This window comes from Anser anser (assembly GCF_964211835.1).
Source record: "Anser anser genome assembly, chromosome: 27".
Taxonomy (NCBI): Eukaryota; Metazoa; Chordata; class Aves; order Anseriformes; family Anatidae; genus Anser; species Anser anser.
Window position 1 is genome coordinate 3,106,731 of NC_139748.1, and position 18,782 is coordinate 3,125,512.

Here is an 18,782-nt window from a genome sequence, read left to right on the forward strand (position 1 = left end):
CACAGGTGTTTTGCTGACGTGGGAGTCTATTAAAAAAGAGTAAAGGGTAGAGACTATCCAAAGTGGCATTAGGGAAAAAAATAAAATAACAAAAAAGCTTCCTTTCCAATTAACAGGAGATGTGCGCTCGGAAGCCCTGAGCACGCAGCGAGCCAGCCCCGTGCCAGGAGAGCCCAGGACAGGATCCTTCCGTCTGCAAACAGCCTTGAAGCTGCTCCGGCACAGCTGCGGCCACGCTGCATGCAGAGCACGTGCGTGCTGCACTTCACCCGTGGCACGAACATAACCCGGTGCAGACCAGCATCCCTCCGGACGTGCACAGCAAAAGCAAGCGGATCGGCGGAGTCTGCCTCTGTCACTGCAATCTGCTCCTCTCCATTAGGGCCAGTCCGTCCCCTGACGTGATGTTTCCAGTGGAGGAAATTAAGACGTGCCAGCAATTACGAGCTCTCGAGTAAGGCGCACGTGGATGCCAGCGGTTCCATGGAGGGCACAGCCAGGACCACGGCTGCTCCCCTGGGCTCACAGCAGGCTCAAGGTGGGCACCAACTGCTTTGTGCTCCAGGGAAAGGCATCTTTGTGCCCTGCACCCATTGAGAAGCTGATGAGGAGCCAACCTCCTGCAGCGCTTCAGAGAGAGGCATGAGAACACCCAAGCCCCAGTTAATTTCTCTTCATTTGCTTGTGTTTGAGACAAACCACATCACTCGCAGACCAGGGAGCAGGAAGCCTGGCTCAGGACCACGGTGACGGTGGCTCCGTTCGAGCATCACGTCACATCCACCCTGCAGGTCTCACCAACAACCCCAAAGCCAGACCTGCAGCACGTCCTCCGGCTTCCCTCCCATACAAAACCAGAGTCCAGGAAAGCACACTCAGACAGTAACACTGCCCGTAAGTCGCACACCGCATCTACGGGTTTTGACCAATGCAGGCATATGTCACAGTGTTCCCAGACCTCGGGGCCAGCCACACGCGAGAGCTCCGAGAGCAGCGCCCTCTGCTCTGGGGGCTGCAGCCAAGCCCAGAGCGCAGCCTCCAGTGCCCAGCTGCCTCCCTGCCCAGCCCGACCTGCCCTGGACAGGCTGGCCCCGAAGGGAGGATCACCTCCAGCAAAGCAGATTCCAGTGCTCAGCTGTCACAACTCCAAGGCTTTACAGGATTAGCGTGCCACGGGGTGGTCTTTCTCCTTCCACGCACAATTGTAATTGAAAAAGAAAAAGGTTCTAATGGCTACGTTACGTTCCCTTAGGGTCACTCACGTTCTAAGTCATCGCACAGCTGGTACAGAATTAAATTTGCTCTTGGTAAGCTCCCAGTGCCAGGGGGTTTAACCATTCCCACCGCAGCACGGCTCCAGTTGCGCAGAGCCACCGGCCCCGTGCAGCGCTGCCCTGCTGGGCCACAGCTCAGAGATGTCCCTGAGGAAGGGCACGGGACTCCCGAGCCCCTCGTCCCCTCACACCTCAGCTGTAGAAACCAACCCAGAAGCTACCTCTTCCACTGTATTAGCATTTAAGCGGGCTTGAAAAGCAGCTAGGCCGATTCTTTTGCAACCGCTGTGATTTTAGAAGGAAGGCTGCAGCGCGTTATGAAAGTCAGCTAGAGGAACGCTGCAACAAAACAGCACGGTGCTGGGAAAAAAAGAAGTCTTCGTGCTTCACCCCACTGACAGCACAGGAGTGACCCTACAACAGCCCTGCCAGCTCGCCCTGCTCATGCACACCCCAGGCAAAGGCTGCAGCAGTCCCCAGGGAGGGCGCTCATGGCTGTGAGCTGCCTGGGCTCCAGCCCGGCAAGGTGGGAGCGAGGCTTTGCCCTGGGCCCCTTGGGCTCCCCTGGGGGACACGGTGACCATGCGGTGGGACAGACACGGCCTGGAAGGAGTGCTGCTCCTTCCACCGAGCACTGAGATCTGCTAGTTCATGAATCTACCCAGACCTCTGGTTTTGCAGAGTTTCTGCTGCAGAATATGCAATTCTGGCTGGAGGGAGAAAAACAGAAGCTAGTAACCATCAACCGTTGCCACATTTCCTGTTGTACCGGGACAGGATGAAACAAGCTGAGAACAAAACAACCGCTCCGTAACAACCCCGGTGGGTGCTGCTGAGCCCGCGGGGTCCAGGACAGAGCCACACTGGCCACCCGGGGATGAAGTGGCACAAAATGCCTCGCACCCAGCTGTGGTGCACCAAGATGCAGGCACCCAGTGGATGCACAGGACCGAGCCCAGGGCACCCGCAGCAGTGCAGAGATGAGCCCACATCCTCCTCCTGCCATCACAGCCTGCTGCAAACACGCTCCCCCTCTATAACTAGCATTATTCCTCAATTGTAAGAAATAATAGCTATTATAAGACAGGGCTGGAGCCTCAGCTGGGGCTGATGCCCAGCAGGAGATGGGCTGCCCAGGCCAGGCGCCCTGGGAAGGACGAGTCGGCCACACCAGGCTCCCCTCCACAATCCTGCGCTTGTCTAATGAGCTGTGAGCTCGTGACAGACTGCTGCCAGGAGGTAAAAACCCTCGGGCCATTGTGAGTGTGGTGACGTGCTCTCAGAAGAGGGATTCTAAGCCAAGAAAGGCGACTACGAAGCCTTGGTGACCTTGAGTTACCGGTTTGCAAGGATGCCAGGAGAGAGATGCTCCACTTCCAGCTGAAGAGCATCACTCCTGCCGCCACCCCTCGCTGCCACAAAGCAGCCTCGTGGGCACTGTCCCTGCCCTCTCGCTCCCCATTAATTTCTCCTCACCAGCTAATCAGTTAATGAATTGAAGAGCAGAAGTGTGGAGATGGATTTGGCCCGCGTTCTTGGCAACATCCACCCTAACTGGAGGCAGGAGAGGCCAAGTCTTCCCTCTGTGTGCTCGGGCACGGCTCCATCCCCATTTAAATCAGTGCTGCAACAATTTGTGCTCCCCAAAACACAGCCCGAGCTCTCAGCGGGGAGCTGCAATACCTCTGCCCCTCCACACCCTGGTCACTGCAGCCCCCAGTGCCTCCCCCTGCACCCTGCAGCAGACACAGACCGCAGGTTTCACTGCCTGTGCCAAGTTCAAGCAACGCTGCTGTTTCCTGTGGGGCTCAAAGGAAGAGGCAGAAGATGCAGGAGCAGCGCATCTCTAGAGAAGAGGAAAAGGCTCACTGCTGTGTTTCAGAGGTTAGAAGTGAGCGACGGGCTCGGTGTGTTGATTGCCATTGAGATTTTTTTAAGAAACCGCTGTTCTGCCACCTCTCTGCTCGCCAGCGAGCGCCTGATGGGGAACCTGGCTCAGTGGTGTTGGGGCACCCCTGGCATCCCCAGAGACCAGCCCGAGGAGACCCCAGCCCACATCAGGGCAGATCCAAGGGACCCGCTGGGTCTCAGCAGACCTCCAGGAACCGACCGCAGCCTTGCGGGGGCCAGACCAGCCCTTCCTCCCCGGACAGGAGGGAATCCACAGCCAGGGCACGCTCAGATCTGAACACTTTTAGTTAAACGGGATGCTCCTGCCACCATTAGCTCATGTCCGCCTGGTGCAAGCATCCCACACAGGAGGGACAAGAGGGGTGGGCTGCCCAGAGCCACCAAGGATGGGAAGAAGCACTGCTCATCCCACGGCCCCGCTCCACCACCAGCGCGAGGGCTGCCGGCAGCAGTGCACAGGCAGCCAGAGCTGCTGCTTCCATTACGCGGAGGAGCTTCACCTCTCCTCCCCCCATTGGTCTCTTTTCAGAAGGTTTTACTGCAGATTATATTTTTTTCCTCCAAAATTTGTAGTAGTCCTAGCGCAGCAGTGATTTGGCATCCTTGCCATCTTGTGTTTTCTCATCTTGGGCAAACTTGCCCCTTTCCCTCTGTAAACTGTTGATGCAGGACCCGAGCAGGGCTCTTGCAGAGCGTTGAGCAATTGTGCTTCAGGCAGCAGCCACTGAAACCACTCAGCCGAGGAGGCAGGAAAATGCCAAGCAATAGATCTCCAGGGATGAAGTCACACTTGGAGATCCAAAATGGTTGTTTGCTAATGAAGAGTGATTGCACCGGTGGTTCTGAAAATTAAAAGGAATCACAAAATTCCTAGAAAGAGGCTTTGCAGACTAATCCCGTTATTTGAACCAAGAAAATCATTTCTCTAATCACAGTGATCAAATTCCATTTTTTATCCTGTTTAATGGCAGGAGGCCTGTCTGCCCCCTCCTGCCCCACATATAACATTTCCTCTCCAGAGTCTTCTGAGTCTTTCCCATCCTGCACCCCTAAGTTACCCGTGTTTAGCTAAGTCCTGCCCAGTGCAGGGCTCTGCGGGCACACTGCACATCCTGGGCTTGGGAACGATTCCCAGGCATCTAAGGACGGACGTTGCCATTCCCAAAGGCACCCAGCAGGGCAACCAAGTTTGGGTCCAGAGGACGTCTGCTGCAGGTGGCCACAAGCAGGTACCGTACTGGTGGCTGAAATGCGATGCTGCTGTTCCTGCACTGACTGCGGCCATGGAAACGGTCCACATTCAGTAAAATTGCTCAAGAAAAGCAAGATGCCAATTAAGAGTGAGGGGACAGAGCGATGCAAGACCCCTGGGAGATGTCCACCTGTGCTTGGGCCTGCATCCAGCATGACCTCTCGGAGCCCGCTCCTGCGCCTCCCACCCCCAGCAAGCCAGAAACCCCCAAAACCTTCCTCTACCAACACCTGAGGACGCTTTCCACCCCCCAGCCGGAGAAATGCTTGGGACCCTCCTCCTCACCCAGCCCCATTGCGCAACATTTGCTTGAGCAGCAAATTGTGTGTGTTTTTCATGCACAGGAACCATTTCCTCCCCGTAACACCAAAGCCCCAGCAGGCTCCATCTTCTCTAGCGGCCCACGCCAGCCGCATCCAGCCAAGCAGCTCAGCAAGAAGGCACCACAGATCCCCAGCACCCCTCCGAGGGAGATGTCCTGAGCCCAGGCAGGGTGGTGCTGGAGGAGCTGCAGTGCCCAGGCTCGATAAGAGCAGCGTTAACCAGCACTGGGTGCAGCCCATCTCATAACAACATCACAATCTTTTACATCTCCTACACAAATGAATCATCAAATGACATTTAAAACCCAGCAGTATGTGTCGGTTAATCATAGCGAGAGGGAGCTGGTGGCTGAGACGGAATATCCCACGTTAAACCCAAGGGAAGATTTCTTCAAAGTGAAAAATAAAATTCCCAGCTGATTGAAACCCAGCCCCAGGCCGAGAGCCCCGCAGGGATAACGGCCCAGGTCGCAGCCCTGGCCCCACGCCGCAGAAAGGCGAAACCCGCAGCACCTGCTGAGGGCTGGAACTTCGCAGCCTCAGCCGGGCAAATATAGCAGAGCCCAGACAGGAGCATTTCAGCACTGATGATTTAGAGGGGTCTGTGTGTCCCCGAGCTCTCCCGGAGCCCTCTGGACACCCCCCCGGTGCTGCTCCCCACCAGATCTCATCTCGCAGCCCTTCAGGGTGCTTTTCCTGAGCAAAACCCCCACTTCCGCAGCGGCTTCTCTCTCCTTCTCCTTTTATGCTCAGTTCTGGTCGGGGCAAAGTTTACGATGGGGATGTTTCTTTTTAAACAAACACTGAAACACGAAGCAGCTTTGCGCATTTTCTGCGTTACTGATATTACAAAAATCTTGTCCTGGGGCCACACACTGCCCAGCCAAGCACCCTCTCCATCTCCAAGGCAGGGACACGCACTCGCACACCCAGGAAAGGACCACATTCACCCCTGTGTTAACAAGTTTGCAGACAGATTTGGTCCTGGAACTTCCCCATCTCACTGCCCACCCGACAGGTACAATACGCGCAGACGGCGGGTATTTTGTGGGGCCAAATCGTGGGTTTCTGTCCAGGACACTGACCCACGGACAGCAGCTGCCAGCTCGCAGGGCTGCTGCCTGCCCCCATAAAGCTGAAAATCCCGTTTGGAGTCGGCTCCTCCTCCGTAGACCCTCTGGGAAGGGGGTGAGCTGGTATGCAAGAGATGGCTGCGAAATCCTGCAGCAGAGCAAACCCCCCCAGCAAGGCAGCGAGCCTGCAGGAGGCAGGTAGAGCCCCTCAGACCACGCTGCTCCTGACCCCACAGCAAGCGAATTCTGGCAGCACCTGCAGACCGACGCGCATGACCACCGACATCCACCTCCCGCCCCGCGCAGCGGCTTTCAAGCTGTTACCTTGGCAGGGACCTTGCACGGCGTGCTCCGGAAGAAAGAGGTTTTTGCTGTGAAAAAGCAATCCTCGAGGTCTTCATCCAAGCTGCAGTACCCGCTGCTCATGCTGCCGCCGATGGTCATCGAAGGCGAGCAGAGGCGAGAGGCCAAGCGACCACCGGCGGCCCCGCAGCGAGCCGCGCTCACATCCTGGGCTCGCCGGCGCTCATCTGCAACGGCTCCTGCTCATCCTCCGGAGCCGCCGCAGCTATTTCGCTACCAGGCAGCCGCGCCGGGTAACCCTTCCCTCTCCTCCTCCTCCTCCTCCACCCGCCTCCCCGCGCAGCATGGAGGGCAGCGCTGCCGGCTCGCTCCCGCTCTTCGCCCCCGAGCTCGCTCAGCGCCCGCGGGCCGGCCTCTGGGGCACCCCCGCAGCATCGCCTCCCCCTTCCTGCTGCGCGGCCCTGCCGCTTCCTCTTGCGAGATTTCTCACCCTGCACGCAGGGACGAGGTGCTGGGCTCGGCCCCGGGGCCCCCCCAAAGCCTCCCGCGTGCCTGCTGCCCAAAACCACATCGCCGTCGCGGGCTGGCTTCTTGCTCCTTCTGTTAGCGCATCCCCGGGAGCCGCACTGCATCTGCTGGGAAACGAGCCCAGGCTGGACCGAGCCCGAAGGATGCTCGAGGAGCTGTGCGGCCCCAAAAGGTGGTGGGGAAGGGGGCCTGGCGACGACATAGCCCCAAACCCTCCCCAGGGGTGCCGGGAGCCCTGGGCAGTGCAGGAGGCAGCGGGTGCCTCCCTGCTGGTTCTGGGGAGCAGCGATTCCAGCAGAGCCTCCCCGAGCTGGGGCAGGACCAGTTGCCAGCCAGGAAAATGCAACCCAGCTCCTCGACCCCGTTTGCAGGAAGCCCTCGCTGCAGAGGGATGAAAACACAGTGAGGGGCTCGGGAAGAGCTCCCCAGACATCAGCAGCATCCCTGCTCCCTGTCGGAAACTCAGCCTGGCCCCTGCTCGGGGCTGCCTCCTCCGTCCTCTGCTCCCCTGGCCTGGAGCAAGGGGACTCCAGCCTGCTTTGTGGCTCTTCTCGAGCTATAAACATTTAGGAACTTCACAGGCAGGTAACACATTTTTCTTCTCCTCCGCAACCCCGTTCCTATGGTTTGTGTGAGTCTCTTCCAACAGGGCCCAATCCAGCACGGGGGCGAAGGAAGCTGCAGCCGACCCCAGCGCACAGCCCCGCGCTCCCCCCTTGCAGCACGCTCACACGCATCCAGTTCCCTCTGCAGCCCTCACAGTCAGGTTAATCCCAGGTGAAACCCCGTGAACAGTGCTCGGCAGCAGCCAAAGCAGCATCATAATTATTTCAGAAAGGGAAAGGGAACAAGGCCTGAAGGTACTGTGCCACTGAATAAATCCATCCCAGGCACACACTTCAAATACTTCATGCAAGACCTGGCCAGCCAGCCCACCCCACCCCAATGAATAAAAAATGACAAGAGGTGCGGAGAAGGGCAGCACAGACCAGAGGTACAACAAGGTTTCCATTCCTGGAGCCAGCCTAGGTCAGGAAAGAAGGAACCGGAGAGAGCACAGACATGATGGAGAGCTGTGAAATCATGGGAGATGTTTACATTAATAACATAGTAAGTTCCAAACCAAAAGGAAGAGCACCCTCCCATGCCATCCATGAACTCATCGCCAGGTGCTCTGGCAGGTGGAGGTACAAAGGTTCAGCAGGAAAAGCTCCCAGAGGTTTGGGTGCAGCCCCCAGGAGACCCCAGCGCACGCTTGCAGAAGGCCCTGGAGCAGCCCACCGGGCAAGGCACTGCTGTGCCCAGAGGGCTGCTCTCCTGTTGAGTCCCTCACGTCCCTTTCAAGGCACAATTCCCACCACCAAGAGCTATTTTTACACCACGCCGGCGAGCCCAGGGAGCTGGCAGGCAGGAGCCTTGGCTCAAGTTCCTGGCTCGAGTAGCTGCAGTAGGACCATCAGCAAACCACGTCTGTGCAGAGGGGCTGCCCCTTGCCCCGTCAGCTCACAGGGACCCTTCAGCTGCTCTGCAAGGGCTCCCAGACCCTTGCACAAATCCCATCCATCCACTCCTGAAAACCTCTTCCCCTCCTGACAGGCTGCAGACGGCGTTTCGCACCCTTCCATCCGCATCCCTTAGCTGAAGGACTTGAATTGCTACGAGGCTTTGAGAGCTCTGCACCCCCAAGCCAGCAACATGAATACGAAATGGGATGTCAGCACAAGCCGTGCAGCAGGACGCAACACCTGCATCTCAAAGCAGAAGGCAAGAATCCAAATGGCGTATTAACAAAGCTACTTGTAACACCGCAAAAAAAATCAGCTGTCCTCTTAGCAACGTGCATCCTTCTGCAGTGGCACCAAGCTCGCAGCTTCACCAGGCTATATTTAGCAGAGCAAGAGGCTTACATCGAGCATGCACGGCACGAGCAGAAAGCAAGCGCTGGGCCCACGAAGGGTGCAGGGGTTGGATCCCCACTGAAGCCTCAGCCCTGGGCATTTTGGGGTGAAAACAGAAGAATGAGCTACAGCAGCAGCCGTGCTGCAGGGGCTGTGCAGGTGGAGCGGTCACAGCTGGCACTGCTGCCCCATGCAAAGCTTCCCCGAGCAGCCTCAGCTTTGCCACTGCAGATCACTGCCTGGGAAGTCGCCACCATTAAAAAAGTAAAATAAAATCTGATTTTGACCCTTTTGTCCAGCGTCAGTCTGCGCTCGAGCTGACCTGCAGAACAAACCAGCGCCCGGGTGCAAACCTCTGAGCAGACCAAGGGCCGCAGTCCTGGTGCTGAGCCCAGCAGAGCTTTCGCCAGCTTCAGCGGAGCCTGGATTTCACCCAGGGAGACTAATCGGGGACCCGAACGTAACGCTCTCTTAAGTACTTTGCTGGATCAAAGCCTGAATTATTAATGCCTGGTATTACACGGCAGCAGTATTTAACTGCGTGATATTAAAGCAGCTATTTCTCCAGTGCTTCTGGTTTGCTTACATTTGTAATGCTATTTACTGACTTCCAACTATGCCACCTCTTAATTGAAGTTTCCTGCGTTTCCAGAAGCCAATCCCCTTTTTTTCCCTTGGTGTATTACGGCACCCTATTAGTCTCTTTCTGAAATACTGACACTATTTCCCCTTCACCTCTCCTTTTTCAAGCAGCAAGAACTACTTGGCCAACAGCAGCACAACAGGAACGTGGCTGTGTACTCCCCCTTACGGGCCTAGGTCGTGCAAACCTGAACATCCACCTTTCTTCCCAAATCCCAGCCATCAGGGTGTCCAAGCCCAAAAGGCATAAGGGATGCAGGCACTGCTGGTCCCTGGTACACTTCTCAAAAGCGCAAACAAGAACAGATTTATTGCTGTGATTCACGCTCATACCAGACCCCTGGCACCCCAGCAGTGCAGCCTTTCCCGGGACAGGGAATGCCCACCCGGGGCCCCAGGGCAGGCGTACGTACAGCCTGCAGCTGTAATCAGAGGGATTTTTGCTCCCCAGGCACGTGGGGGGATGACACCAGGGTCACGTCAGTGACAAACTGCTGCAAAGCGTGGGCTCCGTGTTCATTATCAGAGCCATCAATAACCCCGGCTGCCCTCGTCACCCTGAAGAAGAAACACCTCTTCCTAGTTTTTCTAAAAATGAAGCTTTTTTTTTAAATGTCGCTGGGGGAAACCCGCTGACATTTGAGGGAGATGTAAACAAACAGCTACGGCTTCACGCCCTTATTCAAATAACTCAGGGAGAGCCCCTCCAGCCCCAGCAGCTCACGGCAGCACCACGCACAGGCGCAGCACAGCATTTACATGCATCCCGCGCCAAAAACAAACAAACCACCTTGTTAATGGTGCTTCCTCCAGATTTTCTTGACACCAGATAAAGCCAGCTGTTGAAGTGGCTGCGTGCTGCTGTGCTGCCGGTTTAGCAGCAATGGATTATGCGAGCAAAAGCGAGGAGCGCTGCCTGTGTCCGATCCTGTCCCTCCCCGTGCGGATCAGACCCAATTCGGGCAGGTTTTGACCTGCCTGTGACAAAACATCCCCCTGTCAAACCCTTCGGGAGCAAGAAACAGGTCGTAGAGAGATGGGGTTGAGCATCGCAAGGCGACCGCCACCACGGGGACCCCGGCGTACCTGGCTGCAGGGAGGCACGAGGGTGCTCTCGGGCGAGAGCTGGCCGGGGCCGGGCCGGCGGCAGTCCAGCTGGATGAGGCTGCGGCACTGCGGGTGGCACGTGTACCTGCAGTCTGCAGAGAGAGGAGAACACAGTGAGCACCCGCTCCGCGCTGGGGGGGAGCCCGGGAGCCCTAAGGCAGGGTCTCCGAGCTGCAGACGGGGGCAAGCAGCAGCAAAGCCCAGCTGTAAAGACCGCTCCCGCGCCCTCTCCCCAGGGAACCTCGCGTTAGGACGCTCTGGCACGGGCAATGCTCCCGCCTCGTGTCCTGCCGCCTTTCCCCGACCCGCTGGAGCACCAACATACCAGACACGGGATGTGCCTGAGCCCCACCAGACCCACACGGCCTCATGCCCCTTCCCTGCTGAGCTTCTGAGGAACGCCACAGCGCCAGCAGCAAAGCTTGGCCACGAGAGAAAGGATGCTTAATTTCCTTTTCACGAGGAAAAGGACGCTTAATTCTCCAGCGTCAAGGGGCAAACCACCCTAGTATCAGACAGAAGTCAGACTATGTCAGGTCACCAGCTGTGAACATTTCAAAGGGGGGTTGCAGTGACCGAGGCGTGGATTTACCAGCAGAGTGCCCCAAAACCAGGACGCAGGTGGTGGCCGTGACCTACAAGCCCCCGGCAGGCTGCCCTGGGGCAGCGAGGCGTTGGCACAACATGTTTGCTTTGGCTGCTGCCCCGTCCTGCTGCGGGCCATTAACTAGCTCCAGGCAGGGATTCCACGGAGAGCCCTGGGATCGCCTCCTGGGGCACGCACCTTGCTCTGCCTTGGGCACGGCCAGCACCTCCTGTCCGACATGGCAGCAGTCACCCCCCCCACCCCCCCCAGGGTTTTCCCCCAAAAGCCACACTCCTCCGTTCTCCCCTGAGAGCAGCCACCAGCCTCCTTCTGCTTTAACAGCCTTTCCAACCCGTTTAATGTTTAACTGCCCTACAAATGCCATTAAAGCAACTTTTTACACCATCCAAAATTCCAGTGCGGTCACTGACGTGAAAAATAAAATAAAAAAATCCCCCCCAAAGCAAGGCAAAAGAGTTGACGCAGCAGAAGGAGACAGGACTTTGGATGCTCTCGGGTGCACCGAAAGCACGCCTTGCGCTTGCTGCTGCAGTGCAGCAAACCCACGCAGCGACACCACCGTGGCCGAGCAGGATCCTTCCTGCTCCTGCTGCCCCCAGCGCGTGCACGACACGAGCCCAGCAGCACGGCGTCCCCACAGGCCTCGGAGCCCCCACAGCAGCCAGCAGCTCGTTGCAAAGCAGCCCGGGCTCCCCCCGCCCCTCCTGCTGCCTCTGCAGCACCGCGTGGCGGCTCTGTGCCGTTTTTTGCTATTTATTTATTTTTGCACTGCTCTGAGTCGCTTGGAAATCTATAGATAATTCACTAATGCCAGTAGAGTCCTTTGATATCTCCATGGAAATCGGCTGGCGCTCGAGCAAGACGGGCTCGGGGCAGCTCACGGCCCTGGGGTGGAGGAAAGCCGGGGCTCCTGCAGCATGGGGACAGGAGGAGCCGTGTCTCGCGGGGAGCAGGGCACTGCTGGGGCCCCGTGGGGACAGGAGACCCCCCCGGTGCTCTCCCAAAAGAGCCAGCACAGCTTGAAGCATGAGATTCCTTTACTGCTGTGAATTTCACATCATCACGCACCTTCCAGAGCAGACCTGGAGCGGGGGATACGCCTCGAAGCTCCCGGCAAAGGACTCGCACATGCACGTCTGAGCCCCTCCAAAAACCAGTAACGTTGATGCCAGAACAGGAGTCCCCTCTGCAGGAAAACCCACATTTTCCTGTATTCTACTTATTTTTCCCTCCCTTTGGCTTTCAAGTCATTGCTTTTGAATGCCTCAGGTTTGCAGGAAAGCAAAGCAATGTCCCACCTTTGCTCCAGCAACGGGGATTCCTGCTCAGCCCCACGCGGGAATGCCCAAGAACAGAGCTGGTGCCTGGGGGCAGAGCATCGCCTCCAGGGGAGGCAGGGGAATCGTTTCTCATTCATCTGGCACCAGCTGTCTGTCATTCTCCTCTTCCAAGTCAGTTGTCTCAAGTAAGCCTGGGGGAAAGCAGGGAGCCTTGCCTTTTTTTTTTTTTTTTAATTGGAGATAAGCTGAGCAGTTACATGGTAATTTAATGCATGACCTTCTGAGCAGCTGAACCAGGGGACATTCACCAAGTCTCTGCTGGAGGTGCCAACCTGAGGGGGCTTCAGGTGCAGCCCCACCTGAGCACCCGGCGCCAGCAGAGCAGGGCTCTGGGTCCCTGCGTGAGGCCACCAAGGGCTGTGCTGCTCTCCTTACCCCTGACCAGGAAAAAAAAAAAATTAACCATTCCCTGCTGCCTATTTTATCCAGGATTTTCAGATTTAGACAGCTTGCCCCAACCACAGCCCGTGGGGCAGGAAGGCTGCAGCACCTGCACGCGGCGAGGTCCGAAATACGTAATATTGACCACAGAAATCACAGCTCCCGAGCACACCTCCGGATCGGGCCCATTGCGGGCAGGCATTTCTTTGCAGGATTACAGCACGACACCTCCTTAGTCACCAGCACCTATTAGCAGACCTAATCACCCCGTATCTGGCAGGGAGCACTAATTTTAGAAAGCCAGCACAGCTTTAGGAAGCAGCCACGTGACAGGCTTGCCAGGAGCCACCGAAGCAGGATGCCTCCACTTAGGCTTTGAGATAATTTCTATTCCAGTCGAACAAAGCAACACTTGGAAAGGCAGTTTCTTTTTAAAGGGAAAAAAAAAAACAAAAACCCAAAAATGTGATCCCAATATAGAAAAAGAGAAACACACACACACACAAAAAAAAAAAACTAGTGGCTGAAAAGAATTTCCCTTTATCCACAGATAAAGTTTCTAGGGGAGATAAAGCTGGATGGTGCAAAACAGCCCCATTCATTTAGTCCTAAATATAGCTCTGCAGGCACCCTGCCCGCCCCTGCCCCCCAAATGCCCCAGATGCTGCGGGGCATCCTTCAGCCTAATGCTTCTAAACTGTTTTTTGGCTGAAATCTGCACTTCCAGCAGCGGTGCTGCGGCACGCGCTAGGTGGCAAAGCAGCGCGATCAGAGAGGACACACCACGAAACAACCCGTGCGATGTTCAAATCAATCTTGAAATTGCAAGAATTATCTCAAAGCTCCAGTTCCTGGTTTGCTGAGGATCCTGCCACTCACGGAAATAAAAAAAAGCAGAAATCCTCCCAACATCAGCAAACCCACAAAAACGTGGGCAGGGAGATCTTGGCCGGCACGACGGCTGAACGCCATCCGCAGCACACCTGGAGACTTCCTGTGCTGAGATGATTTCTTCCCTTCATCCTCCAGCCCCGAAATCCCTCGGGCAGCTCACGCACGCGCGTTTGGAGCACGCCACGCACGAGGTTTGCCTTCGTGCTCACCTGGAGCCACCCGACGTCACTCGGGGTAACCTCAGCCGAGGCTGCAGGATGTGGCCCTGCGACCTAACGAGAGCTGCGTGTCCCCTCCTGGTGGGCAGGATGGGATCAGGGCACCTCCACAGCCTCCACCCAGCGCATGCAGGAGAGGTCCTGAGCTCCTGGGAGGCACCGAGCACCTCCCGACACCCCCGGCTGCAGCCACCCAGCCCTGCCTCTGCGCCGTGCCTGCACCCAGCAGTCAAGGGCTGAGCAGGTTTGGGTCTAAATCAGGTTTTTCATTTTTCAAAGCAGGTGGAAACTGAGGGAAGGGTTTCGCCTGTCCAGACCCGACCCTTCTGGTGACAGTAACTTGCCCAGGGGTTCCCTGCACCGCTGCAAGGCCTGGAGCACAAACCAGCTGCCAGGCAGACGATGCTCTTGGGCCAGATTTCCCAGGGAAGCCTCTCTGGGGGCTCCGGGAGCAGGGCCAGCACCTTTCCCACCACGCTCCTTTGTGGCAGGTTCAGGGCAGCCCTGCAGGAACCCCATCACACCTAATTAGCAGCAGAAAGCCATCACGCGGCAGCTACAGACAAACACATCCAGACCCAGCAGCGCACGGTCCCCTACCTTTCAGCAGCAAGACCTCCCTCCTCGGCCGCTGCAGCCCCTCCGACCACGATTTCGACTTGGGAAAACGCCCGAAAATTTTGCGGATTCGCTTTGTTACAAGCCCGAAGCAAGCGGCTGCCTCCGCTTTCCCTCCCGACATCCTTGCGAGAGGCGACCGAGCACTCCCCGGCCAGCACGGGCAGCACGGGAGAGGTGCTGGGCACCGCACGAGCTGCGCCTGCTTCCACGAGAGGCCTTCCTCCCGTGGAGATAACGCATCGACATCGCCCATTTACAGCCCGCTGCTGTTTGACGGATATATATATTTATTTATTTTTTTTTTAACAAAGAGGCAATGCACAGCTTGGGGCTGGTGCATCTCTGGGCTTGTCCTGCTAGCCATGGAAAACTTTCTATTTCTGGGCCTTTTTGCTTGATAAGATAAAACAACCCAAGGGAGGAGATTAGAGCCGAGAGGGAGCGCAGGACCCAGCCGCACACGGGAGGTCTCGCTCCGATCCCCTCCCTTCCCTTCGCTGCCTTTCCCCTGCAGTTGTCTAAAGCCTCCAACGTTTAATGAAGTGTTAGATTAAAGGAATACACCGAGGTTAACTGTATTTATAATTTTGACTTGAACTCTGCAGATGTGTAGCCAGGTTTTAGACCGATGCCGCTGTTCTTTCACAGCATCCATCGGTTATAACTGCGCTGGGTGTTGAGTGATGGGGTGGGACAGGCACCCCCTAACAGCACGTTTTAAATCCGTCACTTACAGCCTCTCATTTAGAACTGCCTCATCTCTAGTCAGAGACCTTCTCACAAACGGGGCAGCTTTCCCAGCATCCTGCGCCACACATTCTTCCTGTTTTACCCCTGGAGTAACACAGATGAAAGTTCCCAAATTTCCCTAAACATCCCACCAAGCAGGCAAGGAGGTAACACGGGAATTTCTTGCTCACCCCTCGCTGTCCCAACCCCTTGAGAGCCTCCCCATGGCTACACGCATCCCTTCGTCCCACATCCAGAGCAGCAAGCTCAGCTAACCCCACCGGACCAGGAAAAGACAGGGGGAGAGAAAAGCCCCTGCAGTAACCTGTACAACAAGAGCCGGAGCTTTTCCTGGTGTTTCTCTCCATAAATAATTCCCAAGGCATCGGGGCTGGACCGAATGCAGCCGGGAAGATGACCCCAGAGACCTGAGCTGCCCCCCAGGAGCCAGGGCAGCTGCTGCAGGGCCCGGGGCAGGCCCCAGCCCCTGCCCACACCTCCGTGTCCCCCGTAAGCGACTGCCCTGCTCCGGGAGGTGCGGGCAGGATGCGCCCCGTGCCCGCCCCCAGCCCTGCAGCACCCAGCCAGCACCCACCCCAGCCACCTGCGAGGGCGAGCAGCCTCAGGAATCTGTCCGGGCCAGCTAAATGCAGAGAAACGCAACATGCCGTGGTTCTGTGAGCTGTTAGCGATCATTATTTACAGTGGTGAGAGCAGAGACGTGACAGGGCGTGGGAGGACGTGGAAAACATGGAAAACCCTCGGGTCCTGGAGAGCTACGGGTGCAGAGCCCCATGCCAGCAAAGCTGTGCTCCTTGAGAGTGTCCCCACCTGGCAAAGAGCTCCTTATCTTAAGCAAACACCTACTCAAGAACCTGCAATGTCAGAACTGCAGTTTACCAACTAGAAAGAGAAATGCCGTGCGTTTTGCCGGCTGCCTTCTTGAGGAAAGGGGTCCTGATTCTGCAGTGCTTGGACACCAACTGAACTGCGTGGAGCCATAAGGGGGCTTCAGACCACTGATGCAAACCCAGACACGTGCTGAGGCGCTTTGCTGAGCCAGGTCCACGTTGCAAGATGGATCAAAACCTGACCTCAGACACAGAGACCACCAGGAGCTGGGGGCCCCGACCCCTCCTTGGAGCAGCATTTCACAACCGGCCGTCCCGCAGGGCAGCGCTGGGTGCCTGGGGTGGTTTTCTTATAAAAAGCCCTTTGGCCAACAGCACCCTATTTGGGTAACATCCCGGTCATCAGAGGTACGAGCTCCATCCTGTCGGGCCAGGAGGGCATCGAGCCCCAGCTGCCAGCCGGGCCCTGCTGGGGCCCCCCCAGCTCCCCGCAGACCACGAGAGCAAACACGCAGAGGTGGCTGTGGTCACTCCGAATGCAAGAGGCACGCCCAGCTTAACCCACCTGGGCCAAGGAAACAATTCCACGGGACTTGATAAACACAGCCCAGGAAATATGTGAGCGGTAACTCACACCCTGAGCTGCCCGGAGCGGAGAGGCCGCGGCGCAGCCCTGCCAGCACAGACACGAGGCCGGTGAACGCCTGGGGCAAGAGCCCAGTGCACGGCAGATGGTGGAAAAAGGCGAAGGAACGAGCACTGGGATGGGTCTGTCCTCGGGTTTTGCTAACGGCTGCAGTTCCGGGAGCAGGAATTTCGCAGTCAGCACCTGCAACACCCGTACAGCAAGGATGGGAGCATCCTGCAGGAAGAACCGGGCCACCTTGGGGTGAGCTGGCATGGAAATGCGGTGAAGTGCTCTCAGGAAAAAAGGCAATTTCGAGGCTGCCCCGACAGATGCTTAGAGCAGAGCCAGGGAAATGGATGGAGGGGACGTGGAGCAGGTGGGGAGGGAGGAGGAGACGCAGCCCCTACCTTTCAGAAAAGACCACCAGATGTGATGTAGACACAAATAGGTCAGAACTGCACAAACAAAACCCCGTGCATCCCCAGGCTACAAGTCAAAAGCAAACAAGCAGCAACCCTGCACCAGAAGAAAGAGATTCACCAAGAAAGCAAAGCACGCCCCATCTGCAGCTCTCGGGCATTTGTAAAAGGAGCCACTGCTGGGAGGATGATGAGCTCAGAAGATGTTACGAGCATTTCCACTGAAGTTTCCCTCCTTCCCAGCAATGCTGCTTGGCTGTTTGGGGAATTTTAGAGGCAGAACTACTCCCACAGCCTGGATAATTATCCACGGAACTGAAAAGGGAAATAGTTATTTAAGATTGGTTTCAATATAAGTAGGAAAAAAAGTCCTGCGAGAGAAGTCGCTCGAAACATCTATTTATAGCACTCAGCACCACAAAGTGCAGGGGATTAATATTTAGATCGGGATTTTCAGAACAACCACCAGGCACCCAGCGCCTCACCTCATGTGCGAGCCCCGCGACAGCTTGTGCAGGATGCCTGGTGAAGGACAGGAGCCCAATAACATTTGTTTTGCTTTGAATAAAGCCAGGCTCTTCCTTTCAGCACGTTCATCGCACATTTGCTGGGGTGCAGCGGGCGAGCTCCAGCCCCAGGGAATGCACCGGCCCTTACAGCTCTTCCAGGAAGCAAAGCAGGAAGGGTAGGCAGAAAGCAAAGGTACCAATGGCAAAATGCATCTACATCCCCCCTTTCAAATAATTCAAATAACGCACCACCGAGCAAGCTCACCAGCCCCAGCATACCCCTTCGCTGTGCTGTCTGGGTTCCGTTTAATTACCAGCAGCCCGTACTAAGACCTTAACGCGATGCAGCACGGCCATATGGTGCAGCCACCTCCCCGACTGTCCTTCCTTTCCAAATGGCACCGGGAGGCGTGAGTACGAGCCCTGCTCACACCGCGCCACGCAAATCCCTGCTAGAAACATTTCATCAGTTCCTAACTGCAGGAAAGCCAAGGGTAAGGACCAGAAGGGGCTGAGCGTGGCACTAACTGCCCCAGTGAGGCTGGCATTACAGCACGGGCCAGGCACAGTCCCCCAAATGAGCGAGAAAATAAGCAACGAAGCCTGCTCCAGAGCTGCACAGGGGGCCCAGCTCATTGCTTTGCCCCAAATAACCACCAGCAACCTGCCATCCATGCTGACACCGAGGGCACCCTGGCCCCACACACCCCTGATGGGGTATGGATGATGCTGCGTGCACGGACCAAGAGAAGCCTCCAGCCAGCAGCAGACGGACGGAGCAGGCAGCGAGCGCTTCCACCTCAGGCTGCTTCAGCAGCTCCGGCCCCAGCCGTTCCCACACCCACAGCGCCAGAGCAAATTTCCTTATTAATTTCTACTGTCAGCCAGCAACAGAGAAAGGACAAATGGATTCATTACCAAGATTAATTGCACTAGAAATACATCGGCATTCCTCATTTTCCAGTGGTAGCGGCGCTTACCATACAGCAGCAATCAGTGACATCTGCACTATGAAGAAGTGAAAGCTTGACCCAACCAACACAAAAACACTGATTTTTCCTCGGTTACCTGAAGACACACAGCACCTAACCCCAGCTGCTGCTCTAGCCCAGAGTGCTGTTGCCACCACGAGTTTTCCTTGCTCCCGTCCATGCTGATGCAAGTGTGACTAAGCCTGCCCGTTTTGCTCCCTGCACTGCTGGTGCTCAGCCTTTGCTGAGACAAACCGGCTCTGAAGGGCTCTTTGCTGCACCAAACCCTTCCCTTTGGGCTGA

At 56.6% G+C, this 18,782-nt stretch overlaps 1 protein-coding gene across 4 annotated transcripts in view; it reads right to left on the reverse strand.

The window, feature by feature from the left end:
* The window catches only part of RASSF5 (Ras association domain family member 5), a 29,381-nt gene that overhangs the window by 9,239 nt on the left and 1,360 nt on the right, over positions 1–18,782 (reverse strand). Inside the window, exons 1-2 of one of the 4 annotated variants that reach the window (XM_083812570.1) lie at positions 11,987–12,356; positions 10,291–10,403 (exon numbers count right to left, since the gene is read on the reverse strand). In XM_083812570.1, the coding sequence (XP_083668696.1) occupies positions 10,291–10,403; positions 11,987–12,122 (249 nt within the window). In that variant the 5' untranslated portion in view covers positions 12,123–12,356. Of the gene's footprint in view, positions 1–6,157; positions 7,678–10,290; positions 10,404–10,636; positions 11,137–11,986; positions 12,357–18,782 lie in introns of those variants that run through there. The other 3 variants (XM_083812571.1, XM_083812569.1, XM_083812572.1) reach the window with 3 other exon arrangements.